The 12,983-nt window shown below is 40.6% G+C and overlaps 1 protein-coding gene across 2 annotated transcripts in view; it reads right to left on the bottom strand.

Moving 5' to 3' along the window:
* FGF13 (fibroblast growth factor 13) overlaps window positions 1-12,983 on the bottom strand; it is a gene marked incomplete at both ends in the record, with an annotated part of 234,537 nt that overhangs the window by 104,486 nt on the left and 117,068 nt on the right. The window contains one exon of one of the 2 annotated variants that reach the window (XM_080352636.1): window positions 2,636-2,803. The exons of the other annotated variant lie outside the window; for it this stretch is intronic. Within the exon in view, the coding sequence (XP_080208762.1) occupies window positions 2,636-2,803 (168 nt within the window). The remainder of the gene's footprint in view (window positions 1-2,635; window positions 2,804-12,983) is intronic. 2 annotated transcript variants of the gene reach the window in all.

Below are 12,983 nucleotides of genomic sequence, written 5' to 3' on the forward strand. Positions count from 1 at the left end.
AAATGGGTAAATTATGCTACAGTACCAGGTTATTTTCATTCATCCTCACAATTGAGCTGTTAAGTGCTGGGTTCACACTAGAATGTATTCAGGTAGGGTTTACTTCAGCCACTCCATTAACTTCAACAGACTATTTTAGTGTTTGCACTGAAAGCACAGTTCAGACAATTTCACACTCAAATTTTTTTCAAGCTTCATGCCAACAAACCACTGAGGATGACACACATCAGTCTTTCAGTGGGTCTAAAACACCATTTCCAGGCAATTCACAGATTTTGAAGAAAAAGGCAAATGCCACCCAGGCAATTTAGGCTGGAAGAGAGGCTAAAAGGACTCCTAAAGGTAGATCTTCCCTCCCATGCTAGAGAGGAAATATCCTTCACAGATATACATACATAAATCAGGCAACATTAAAAATTGATACCCCTATGAATTTCCATCAACTCAAATGGTTGTGGGATAAGTCAATGCAGCCACAGCTGCTTGTGCCCTGCCTAGTAATGCAAAATTCTTGGAGGAGAGGAGGAGAGGCAAAAAGGGGAAGAGGCATTCATTCATCCTTATATACTGCAGTAAAGAATGAAAAGCTTTCCTTTTAGAACTAAACATTTTCAGTAAGGATGATTAACAATACCACATGCCATGGAGGAAGGATTAACACAGCTGCTGTAGGAGAGAGACGGTCTGTAGATTTATGGAGAATGGAAGAAGAGCAACTGCTGGCTTCCAGGTGACAATGCAGCAGAACTGATGCTTCCCAGATCTTCACTCAGAGCCTGCACCTTGCAAGCTTCTCCCGGTGGATCCTGAATTGCTCAGCATTGAACCAAACCATGCCCCCAGGAGATTCCAGCTCTGGAGATAAAAGACCCAGCACAACTTCACTCCCTTGTTCCTCTTGAACATTACATGCCATTAGCATGTAAATTGTTGATTCATTCAATGAAAATGATCAGACCTAGCTAAGAGCTAGTCTGCAGCAAGACTTCAGCTCCCAGGACAAGTTCCACTGAAATGACCATCAACTTCCTCTGGAGTTTCACGTGAGTACAAAGGAAAAAGTGAATACAGCCTGTGAGTCAATGATGCCACGTTTAGGGCCCTTCTCTTTATGGCTCCCATGGAATCTTTCATTTCACCAAATATCACTTGCTGAGGATACTGAGCACCTCTAGTAGCTCAGCTCTCATCATCTTCCCAGAGGAGCCTCACACAAACAGTTCTGTACTCACAATTTTCTCACGAACAACACAAATCCTGACAGATAATGAGAAATGCATTGTATTTCCTAATCCAGAAGAGTGCTATAGGATTCATATTTCCTTCATGTTTATTGAGTTCAGAATTCTGAAATCACAGCTCCTATCGAGTCAGCCCCAGAACTGAGAGGAGACTTAAGACTTTCTATTTTCAAATCCCATTTTTAATATTCACTTATATCACCACTGAAAGAAAAAAAACCCTCCCCACATCTTACACCAGTGTTTGTGTCAGACTTCATATTTCTGATGAGTTGAGAAAGAAATGCTGTTTCAGTAAAATACTTTTTAAATAAAAGACACAGATCTCCTAGAAGTGGTGCAAAGAACATTCATGCAAAATCTGGAATATGTAACAGGAGAAAGCAATTGACTGAAATATTTTGGGCTAATAGTGACAGCTCAGCAACCAATGCCCATCATTACAGAGAGAATAACGCAAGTGATTTGCAAGGAAGGGCTCCAACCTGCTCAGTTTGCCATTCCTGCAGACTCAATTGTAGCAGAATCCAACCCTGAATATTTCATCTTAAAATACATCTACCAACAATAGCATTATTTGTCTTGGCAGATACTGGAGCTTATGCAAAAAGTAGAAGGCTTACCATGTGGAATACGAGGCAGTAATATAAAACACATACAGAACAATATGAGAAAATATTAAAAAATATAATTTATGATAGCTTAATCTTATGTACACTATAAAAACAAATTACAGATATAGATAGCTCATTAGTGTATTCATATTAGTACACACAGCATTATAGAAGGGACCATACCTTTGCTTTATCTGAAAAGGAAAACATTCTACTTATTTTTTTTTTCTGCTCTGCATGCATTTCATTTTCCAAAATGCAACTGGGCGTGCATTACATACAAACTTCATCCTGCTTCTCTGAAGTACAGCTGTCATGAGCATTCTCTAGCGCTATGCAGAAGCCTTATGGAGTGAAAAGTGCTGGGGACAAGCTGAATCTGAGTCTAAGTGCCATATTTTCAGCAGAGTGCAGCTTCAGAAATGCTACTGGAAAAAACCAACTAGAAATTGATGCCGTTTTAAGTAGCAAGCAACTTTTGGCAGCCAAAAAAGGGCAGTGTGCAATGATGAGAGCTGAAACAAACACACTTTATTTAAGAATAAGCAGCGTCAGTTCTTGTCTAGAACGATATCTTACATGGCGTATATTATAGTGTCCCGTGATAGCTGGATCAGACACTAACAGGCAAGCAAAGGGGACATGGAGTGCATCACGCTGCCTGCATCAGTTGCACTGCACTGACATAGGCTGGAAAACACACAGCACACTCTAGGGACATACATGGAAAAAATGAAAATAAAAGAAACAAACAGAACATGGATCCATAGTGCCACAAACCTTCCGGCTCTGTGTTCTCTTTGAGGTGCACTTGCTTCAGTGGGCAGCAGAAGATTTCGTGACACTTAGCACGAAAAGGGGACTCTTTTTTCTTTAACTCCGCAGATTGGATCGAATCTTGCCGTAACATAATGTACTCCTGTGTGCCAGGGGGAGCGTCATCCATAACTGTGGTCACCACATAACAAAATGAACTCAAGTTAGAGCTTGAGGAAAGCAATCTAGAGAATTAAATCAACTATATACTGTCAGGGTGGGGGAAAGAAAGGAGGGGAAGAAATGTTTATAGGAAGGAAAATAGAATTTAAAATGTAAAGTATCTCAGTCATGGTAGCAGAAGGGTAGGGAAAATATTTTATAAACAACACTTCTCATAAACACCAATGCTTTTCATTTTTTCATGCAGCTTTAATAAACAGTAGAATAAAATCCTGCTCCAAAAAGCAACAGGGTTTTCTCCTATGTCTTCACTTTATTCTACTCTAGCACCTATATCTATTCTGCATGCAGATTAAGAAAAAACAAGCAAACTAAGCATGCTGGTATTGCCTTGCCATAGGCAATCTCTACGTTAACATCAGGAAGTAATCATTCCACATCTGCAAGTAACGAAACATCACTGTATCTATTCCCCAAAGTAAAAAGAACATGCTTGTATCAGGATATGTGATTATACGCAGTTCCTTAGAGCAAAGACGATAATCCAATGACATTTGACTTGATCATAATTTTCAATGGACAGAAGAGTAGATGTACAAAGAGAAAGTACATTAATCCTTTAGACGGTTTTCTTGTAAAACAACAATTCCTTTTTTAAAGTTGATCTTATAAATCAATACTGCCATCAATAATATAAATGACATGCAGCCTGAAATGTTTTTGGGATGGGGTCAGACTATCAAATGGTAAAAAATATAAAATATATAGCATATAGAAAGCTCCAGCTACCTCAGACATTACTAAAAATAATTGAAACATTTTTCCACTATCTGAAAAGTGAAGCCTTAATAACAGAGATAGTGAGATTCCTCGGCTTACAGCTTTAAGGCACAGATCATCTCTCAAGAACAAAAATGAAATGCTTTTTCGAAAGACAGTCTCTAACCAATACTCGTTATTTATAGTATGATGCAGAAATACAAAACCACAGCCAAAAACAAAAAACAAAAACCAATCCAAAACTTGGGAAAGTAAAATTCTAACAATCAGGATAGTAACTATTGATATACTAGTCTACAGTTGTAGATGCACTAGATAAGTTTATATGGGTGCAGAAGTGTTGGCCATTAGTTCAAACAATTTAACTTTTTCCTAAATATCTTCCAATGTATAATCATTTTAAAGAACTCTCAGGTTTACATATAGAATCATAGAATCATTTTGGTTGGAAGAGACCCTGAAGACCATCGAGTCTAATCATAACCTAACATTGTCACTAAACAACATCCCTAAGAGCCTCATCTACATGTCTTTTAAACACCTCCAAAGATAGTGACTCCACCATTGCCCTGGGCAGCCTGTTCCACTGCTTCACAACCCTTTCCATTAAGAAATTTTTCCTAATATCCAATCTGAACCTTCCCTGGTACAATGTAAGTCCATTTCCCCTCATCCTATCACTTGCTGCTTGGGAGAAAAGACCAACACCCTCTATGAACAGCCCCAGTTCCCTCAGTTGCTCCTCATAAGACTTGTTCTCTAGACTCCTCACCAGCAATTGCCTTTGGATTCCCTCAAACAAATATGATCCTCTTGCATTTTCATGCATTTGATTTCTTCTCTCTTACCAAGGATGATACTAATAAGCATCACATCTAAGTGACAAATAAGTGATTCAACTTGATAGTCTTTCTTTTCACAGTGGGCAGTCACCTTCTTTCAAGACCTCATTAATCCATAGGAGACACTTTGCACCTTGGCAGTTGTTGCTTCATTAGAATACATGCAGTGTCAGTAACACACACTAATAATCTATATAAGGTGTCATTTAGACGGATGCACGAGCTAATGGGAAAGCACAAGTGGTTCAAAAAAGAGCAGTGGGTCAATGGACCACAAGGTCTGGGTTGCCAGATAATCATTCCCTTAACAACATTAGTTTGACTTATTTGGAGGGTACGTATGTGTTCATGAAACACACTGACAGCCCTGAGACTGAAAGGCAGTTACTGGGAGTAATTAGAGTCAACACCCAGAGTCAACAATTAGAGTAAAAAGAGTCAACAGCAGAGATAAGCCAAAGATCAACAAGTCCTGCTGGGTCTCTCCTCCAAAAAGACACCAGAAAGAAGCTGCTGTTGCAAGCATCTGCATAAAGCCACCAGTAAGCTGTGCCACTGATGTCGATGATGTGGGAGCTCTACATGCACGTCCCTCTGACTTTTGCAGGGCTAAAGGACAACATGAATACACATGAATAGCCACAAGAGGAGCAAATGCACAGCTACCTCCTGCCAGCAAGCTGGCTGACACATAGGAGAGCATGCCCCACTGTCAAAAACCCAGCTGTGGGCCAAAGGCATGTTCCTGGGCTGACTCTCCAAGAGGCAGAACCCTTCCAGAGAAGTCCAGCTCGACTGCAGGAGTTTAGAGAATTACCTAATGCTGTGTGGTGCTGGACTGCTACAGAAAGCAGGCAAGGAGCTGCTAAACAGTATCTGCAGGGGAGACGGACCTATTGGTGATGACCCATGGTTGTGACATCAGGGCTGATTCTTCCAGCCACAAGAGCTGTTTGGCACTGGACTGATTTCTCAGCCTCTGTAAGCTCAGAGGGCTCATGCAGCATCTGCAAACCAACTCCACGAACTGATTCCATTTATCAAATGTTTGGCAAATAGTTGCTTGACATTGTTAGGTAGGTCCACCACATCTCATGGCAAGCTCACTAAGACAGGTAGAGAAGATAAAACTGGTCCTTTACCAGTCACCTACACACTCATATCACCTTCTACACACAGATTTATTTAAATGTGAATAAGTCACAAGGACAACCATAATAATAAACGAAGCACATGCTGAAATCAATTGAAGCACATGCTGAAATCAATAAAAGCATATCAGGTTACTAGAATCTAGGACAGTGGGTGCAAATGAGCCTTGGTTTTGAGGACCATCATAGCACTGACATCTGGAGCAAACCCTAGGAACCACAGCTCTAATAAAGCTTTAATGCTGGAATGATGTATGGATAACTTAATTGATGTCAGTGTTTTGAAGGGAACAGCTACAACCTTTTCTTAACATGATGAATGGCCTCACGTCAGGCTGAGAATTTATTACAAAACTAGGAACACCCCTTAACCTCAATGCCTCCTTTTCCCTGCTATGATGGCAGCCAGACATCCTCATGGAACCACTGAAATCACAGCTACAGGACCTCAGTTATGGGTGCCAAGAACCAATCCACAGGGAACTTACAGTGACACAGAATCAAATGTAAAAAGCTTTAAAAACCAATTTTTTGTCCATTTTTTTTGTTTATTAAAATAGTCAGTACAAAACCACAAAAGGATTATTATTAAACAACTGTGAACAAGCCCTTTGGAAAAGGGATAAACATCACCAGGAATCCACTATGATTTGGCTAATGGGATAAAAAACACACTTAGGAAAGAATCACACATACACCAGAGTATGAGAGAAATTGTAAATTTTAGGGAATTAACAAAAATCCAAAGCAGTATTTACATACTGTGCTGTGTGGAGCAGAAGACTTTGTTTTCACTCAGCTGTTCCCTCCACCACAGACTCTGCTAATTGCAGGACCTGGGATACACTTACACTCCTTACAGATAAACAAGCTAGCTTTAGATCAGCTAATTTGAGTAGTAATTGAAAGCCAACAACAAGCTAAACAAGGGCAGCAGAAGACCCAGGAGAAGCCTGGCAGATGCCAAGCTTCACTCCATCACATGGATGCCATTCTCAAGAGAAGGTAGAAGAAACCTTCATTGAGGCATACCTACATTTCCTTGACCATCTTGCTGAGGGCAGATGCGGAGTCATCCTGTTGTTATACTTGAGGAGCTAACATGCTCCCCATCCCCATGGGTAGAACACCTTCCTGGTCTACATTTCCATCTTCCCATGAGTAAAACCGGGACAAGACTTCATGTGTCATGGACACAGGGGTTTAAGATACTAGTAAAGAACTTGCATATTCTCAGTTGGAAGATGATAAAGAAAAGATTCACAGCTTTAAAAAAAAAATAATAATATATATATATATATTTCTTTTTTCTTCCATGCACCCTCCTCTCACAATTTGATGGAGAGACCAGCAATTATGTGTACATGAGAGGAATTTGCTCAGCAGTTAACATAAAAAAGCTGTAGTAACTATTATGTTCCCTGTGTAAAAACATTCAATTCACTAAATATCACCCTGCAGCACATTTCTTAGTTTACAAAAAAAAATAATAATTACAATAAAAAAAAATTACTGACAACAATCCAGTAGAAACAAAATTCCTTATTTCTATAAGTCTTACTGAAAGTGATCTTTAGGATGACTGCTGGCAACAGGATGTTTTTCAAGATAACATCAACCCTGTCCATAGGCCTTGGCTCAAGTTCCAGCTGAATAATCTTCGATATAATTGAGAGGTTGATAAAGCTATAAGGAAGCATCTTCCTGCTCTCTCCGCCCCGCCTTGATCTTACATGGACAGGCTTCAGTTCTGCTAGCTAAAAGGTGTAACAACCATACGGTAAATACGTATTAATATCCAGGCCAAATAAGTCCCCATGTTCCTGTTAGGTAGTTGTTCTTGTATGTACGACACAATATAACACAAAAATTTTACACTTCTGTGGATCTATTCTCTCCTTAAATGACCTTTCAGGTCATTATGTGAAATATGAATTTCCTTCGTCCTCCTTCATTTCTCTTACTTTTCTTAATTTGGTTAGTTTTACAGGCTGTGATCCCCACAATACTTATACTACAATAAATTACTTTTTCTAGCATTTCAGAAGGACTGAAGTAATACATCTATACTAGATCTTCAAGCCCTGAAGAGCATTAGAGTGCCTCTTAACTTCTTCATCCACAAATGGAAGAAAATCCCCCTCTTTAGCACAAAGGAGCAAGTTGTAAAAAAAATATTCCCCCAGTACAACTCTCTTTTTGAAAAATAAGAGCAGGAGCAGATGCATGATGGCTGAAACCTGCCAGGCTGTGCTGTGAAATGCAACGGCAATACTCACTGAGCACCTCCCCATCCTCTGCCTCCTCCACCCACGGGAAGGAAGGAAAGGTCAGAAGTGAAGTGACCCATGCCCATGAGGCTGTTTGGAGTTATGTAGGAAATGTCCTTTCCCTTTTAGGAAAAAACATTAGGATATCAAGTTACTTTTGGCTCCTTATCGCGAAAACCCGAAGAAAACCCTCCAAAACAACTTGCCTCAAGCAAGCGCCTGCAGGACAAGCAATGATTAAGGAAACCGGGTATTTTTCTATAATATTTTCCCCATTGAAGCAGCTGTTGAAAAACTCTCAGGTACATATGCAGTAACAGTTCCCTTTAGTTTTTTCACTATTGCTTTGTTTTCTCCCTAATTTATTCCAGTTGAAGGTGTGATTTTTGTTAGCCCCCTGAATGATGTAATGAACTCAGGGCACAAAAATACTTACAAGCCAATTAAAAAATAAAATTCTTTTCTAGAGCTGTGATAACACTCAAACCCTCTTCTTGGCAACACAGCCTATCCATACCATTTTCCCATCCAGCTTTGTGAAATCCCAATGAAGTACTCTTACCAAACAGCCCCAGCCCTTGAGTCACCCAGAAACCTCACTTTCAGCTTGCATCTATGCAACTTTGAAGTTTGTTGACTTGGACTTGCAATTTTCACTAATTAAGACAGATACCACAGGAAATATAAGCAGCCATATTCTCTATTTTTTATTCTCAATGAACAGTTTCTAGAGTCCCTCCCTTTGCTCCATTCCTTCCTCCCCAGTACACCACGAAAATCGGGCATCACACTACAAACACAGCAGCTCATTCAAAGGCACCTTTCTGCCCAGGAAAGCAAGAAAAACCTCCACTGAAATCTGTCCCAGTTCATCCACAGGTGGATTTCTCCTCTCCAAGATGGAGCTCCTCCCTGCTCTAGATGGATCATCACTAGTTATTGTACAGTTCCTTCCTATAGACTCAATCAAAACCTTATTAGAGAACCAGAAACAAAGTGAACCAAAATGATGCAGTTAAAACCTGCTTTAGGCAAAACATTTCATTCTGAATTTATTCTTAAGGTCTGCATAACCCTGCTTTCACCCACATAAAGAATTTCACTGACAATTTTAGATAGTTTTTATTTTCTGATTTGAAACTACTTTCCATTGTGAAATAACTTCATTTTTAAAATAAGCAACTATTGTCTTGCAACCAAAATTAAAAGCCTGCAGCCCTTCTGAACACATTTCTTTCAGTATGTGTAGTAATTTCTGAACTTTTTGATCTGCTGAAAAATTCTGAAATATGCTCTCTTTGGGTCAACCACACAGAATAATTTTTTCAGATCTTCCAAAAATATTTGCACAGAACACTCCCCCTTGACCTAAAAGAGTAATTGGATTAACTGCTAGCAGTAATAGACTATTATCCTCTAAAAAGACTCGCCAAGATAAGGCTGCATTAGGATCCTTGTGCATAATAAAGACAACGACATCCAACATAAAAAAATGTTGATAAATTCTGCTAAGTGCATCTCCTTTTTTCCCTGTGGAAAGGGCACAGACATTGCTGCACCCCGCTTATTTCCAAGCTATTCCTGGCAAAACCAGCCTTTGATTAACTCTAATCTGGCCTCTATTCAGTGATGCAGCTGCCTATAACCATGATCTGACTGTGCCCACAGACAAGACTACGGTTTGGGAGAACTGCAGTTTCCTCTGCAGGTGCTGCCAGGCAGTGCTGTCGACCCACACTCCTGCTCATCAAAGGCTAAATAACATTCACAATTTGCTCTCAGTTGTGCAGACCCGCTGCCTTTCCCCTTCCAGCCACCAGGATCATCAGGTTTGCTATGCAAGACGTGTGCCCACTTGTACTTAACTCTGCCGCTCAGTTCACCACTTTGCTGTGCTTGCCACTGAATGAATAAATATTACTTCCCTGCCTACTCTGAGTGGCTTTCTGCTTCTCCCATCTGCTAAAATAAACGCAAGCTGGCTGCTTTCCAAACAGGTGGGTTGCTCCATGCACCACAGCAGACAAGATAGTAATTTACAGTATACTATTCATTTTGCTGGACTGTGTGTATCAAAGAGCAACAGACACACAGATCAGCGCAGGGCAGAGCTGTAAGCACAACAGAACATTATCGGCGACACTTCATGGAGAAATAGGGGCTGGCTCAAGAGAGGGTACCGAAATGGCAGGACCTGTTGGGTCAGCCTCAGAAGATAATCCATCCAAATTACACAGCCACCAAAAGATGTTGCATCTTCAGATCAGGCTGTCACCTAATGCACCAGCATGCAGCTTGTGGATCAATCACTCCTCTTTCTGCTGCAAAGACACAAGGAAGGGAGCCTTGGGGACAAGAGGAGGAGATGGGAGGCAGGACCAGATGGAAACGAGAGCTTGCTCACACCCCTCACCCATCCCTAACCCCAAAACCCACTCTGAATAGCTCAATGCAGAGAATATCTCAGAGTCACACAGAGAACTTATGTTTTCCTCCATTGAAAAAGTTTGGGAGAAAAAACAAGGAATGCCACTAGTTCTAAGAGAATATTCTTGAAGTGTGGTGAAAATCAGGGAAGCAGAGGAGGAGATGGCAAGAGAGCTGTTAGGAAGGTCCAGGAATGAGTGGGAAGCTAACAAATTCTGAGAGTTTTGGAGAGCTATAGTTCGCTACTTATGAAATATTAGAATGTTCCTACATAGCGTAACTTTAATAAGAATTTAATTATGAATCTAGTCCTATTTGGAGCTAGAAGAATAGTTTCAAAAGACACAGGAAATGAAGAGAAGTGGGAATGCCTGGAGCTTTTTCCTTCCTATTTATAGAGCATCTGTTGACAACAGCAGGGCTACAAGAGGAGAGATAAATTTCCCTAGTGATGGGGAGAAAAGAAAAACAGAAACACAAAGAAAGAACTAACAGAAATCATCCTGGAAGAGTAGAACAAGGAATAGATTCTGGCAAAAGGCAACAAAATTATCAAATAAAAGACCGGATCATTCCTGGAAATCTGGAAGAAGGATCAGCCACACCTCTTGGGGAACAGGAGATGAGCAGCAGTACAATAGACCAAGACTCTATTTCAGGGACTCTCCCCTACTTCAGCTCTTGGGCATTTCACTTGGAAGAAGGGGACAAAAACAGAAGCACCATTCATGAAAGGACAGGTGACACGTCCCAATTATTTGCCTCATTTACTGTGGATTAACAAAAGGAAGGAGGCAAGAAATGGAGTGTTTTAAAATCCAAACTCATTACAGAAAGAGCCGTTCTGAGAAATGGCCTCAGAGGAAATCTTCCAAAGCAAAGCACAGAAAACTAATCAGCAGGAGCAAAAAATCTCAGTGTGACACAGAGAGGAGCTCAGCATGTTCCCATGGCCCTGGGAAGTGGCAGCCCCCTGTATGCTGCTCTGGTTTGGCAGCGCTGCCCAAAGGGGCAAGCGGCTCTGACCAGAGCTACGCATACAGTTGCTGGATGATATATATAAAATATATGTCAGAAATATAATTTCAGAAAATAAAAAATTTTTTTAAAAATCTAATTTAACCTGAAATTAATATTCTTCTTCATCTTAAGGGTGGAAGTTATTTTCAACAGGTTAAAAATTAGGCTTCTACAGATTGGGTTTCTGGTTATACAAACGCACACATACACAAAACATTTCAGTTTCAGAAGAGTCAAAAGGCCACATTGTTTTCACACATTTTTTCTTGGACTAAAGCTTCAGTTAAATTCACCTCCATCCACAAGTGGATGCAATCCCCAAAAATTTCCAGCAACTTATTCACCCTGAAAAATATTATTAAATTGTAGTCTCAACAGATTCATTCATAAAACCATGAGAAAACTCTGCCTACACTGTAATTTCTATTTACCAGTGTATTACCTACTGCAGAAGACACTGCTGGAACAGCTTCCCCATCCAGCCAGGGAAAAGCTCAAACATCCAGGTTGCCAACACTGCAACTGAATAATGCATCTTAATTTGACAATAAGCCAGCTTTTTCATTTCCCCGTCTGGCCTGTAAAGTGTTAAGTCATTATATCAAGTCATTATATCTGTCTGAACAGTGTATCGATTCAGAACTATGTTCAACAATATGACTGCATTTCTCCCCCTGCCTTTCCTGAAATAAAAGACCACATTTCAGGATCCTTCACTTGACACAGGCGTAGCAATTGTACTTGACAATATTTTTCCCCTCTCTACACTTATCTAAATCCCTTTGGACATTACAGAAATCCATGTGCAATTATGCTATCACTGTTACACAGTGTAACTACAAAGCACTTGCTGCATATACACTGAGGGGTTTTGCTTTTCACTGTTAATCAATTTAATCAGCACCGAGCCAAATTAGCAAGAGATTAAACTACCTGTTTTCCTGTTACTGTCTACCTTAATGATCATGCTTGTAGAGTCCAGCTACATGTGCTGTGTATTGAGATCATTTCCAACTACCCAACAACTTTCTGTTGTATGGCATTGTGGCACTTCCACACATCAGGCAGCACATCCACTAGCAGCCTAACTGCACCAGAATTACAATAATGTTCATAAAGCACGACTTTAAATGTTGTATTGTTACTTTATGTTTAAAGTGGTATCTTTCAATTCATTGCAACAGCTGTTAGACCATGTGAAAGACAAGGTGAGAGAGGTGATCAGCACCGGGTCACAGGCAGTGGGAAGGATCTCACTGCCTTGCTGTGAACAGTGAATGTGCAGCAACTCGGCTAACAACACCGACCTGGCAGATGAAGGAGCACACGAGGAGGACTTTCACTGCCCATTTCATTTATGCCAGCCTGAATAGACAGAAGTTCACAGCAGAAACTGGAGCTAAATTCACCTCAGCAAACATGAAGCCACCAGCTCCTCGCTCTCCAGGCAGACTCTGCAGGGAGATGTCTCAGCACCACTCTTCTTCTCCCTGGCCTGTGGGCAGGCAATGGATGAGCAGGGACTTCTTGGCTCCCCAAAATAAAGGAGCCAACCTACCCCACGTACACACAGAGGTGGTACAGAGACCCTCTCAGCCTGAAGAAGAGGAGGCTCTGGGAGACCTTATTGCAGCCTTTGAGTACTTAAAAAGGGCATATAAGGATGACGTGGATAGACTTTTCAGAAGGGTGTGTTACA

Source organism: Nesoenas mayeri (assembly GCF_963082525.1).
Source record: "Nesoenas mayeri genome assembly, chromosome: 13".
Taxonomy (NCBI): Eukaryota; Metazoa; Chordata; class Aves; order Columbiformes; family Columbidae; genus Nesoenas; species Nesoenas mayeri.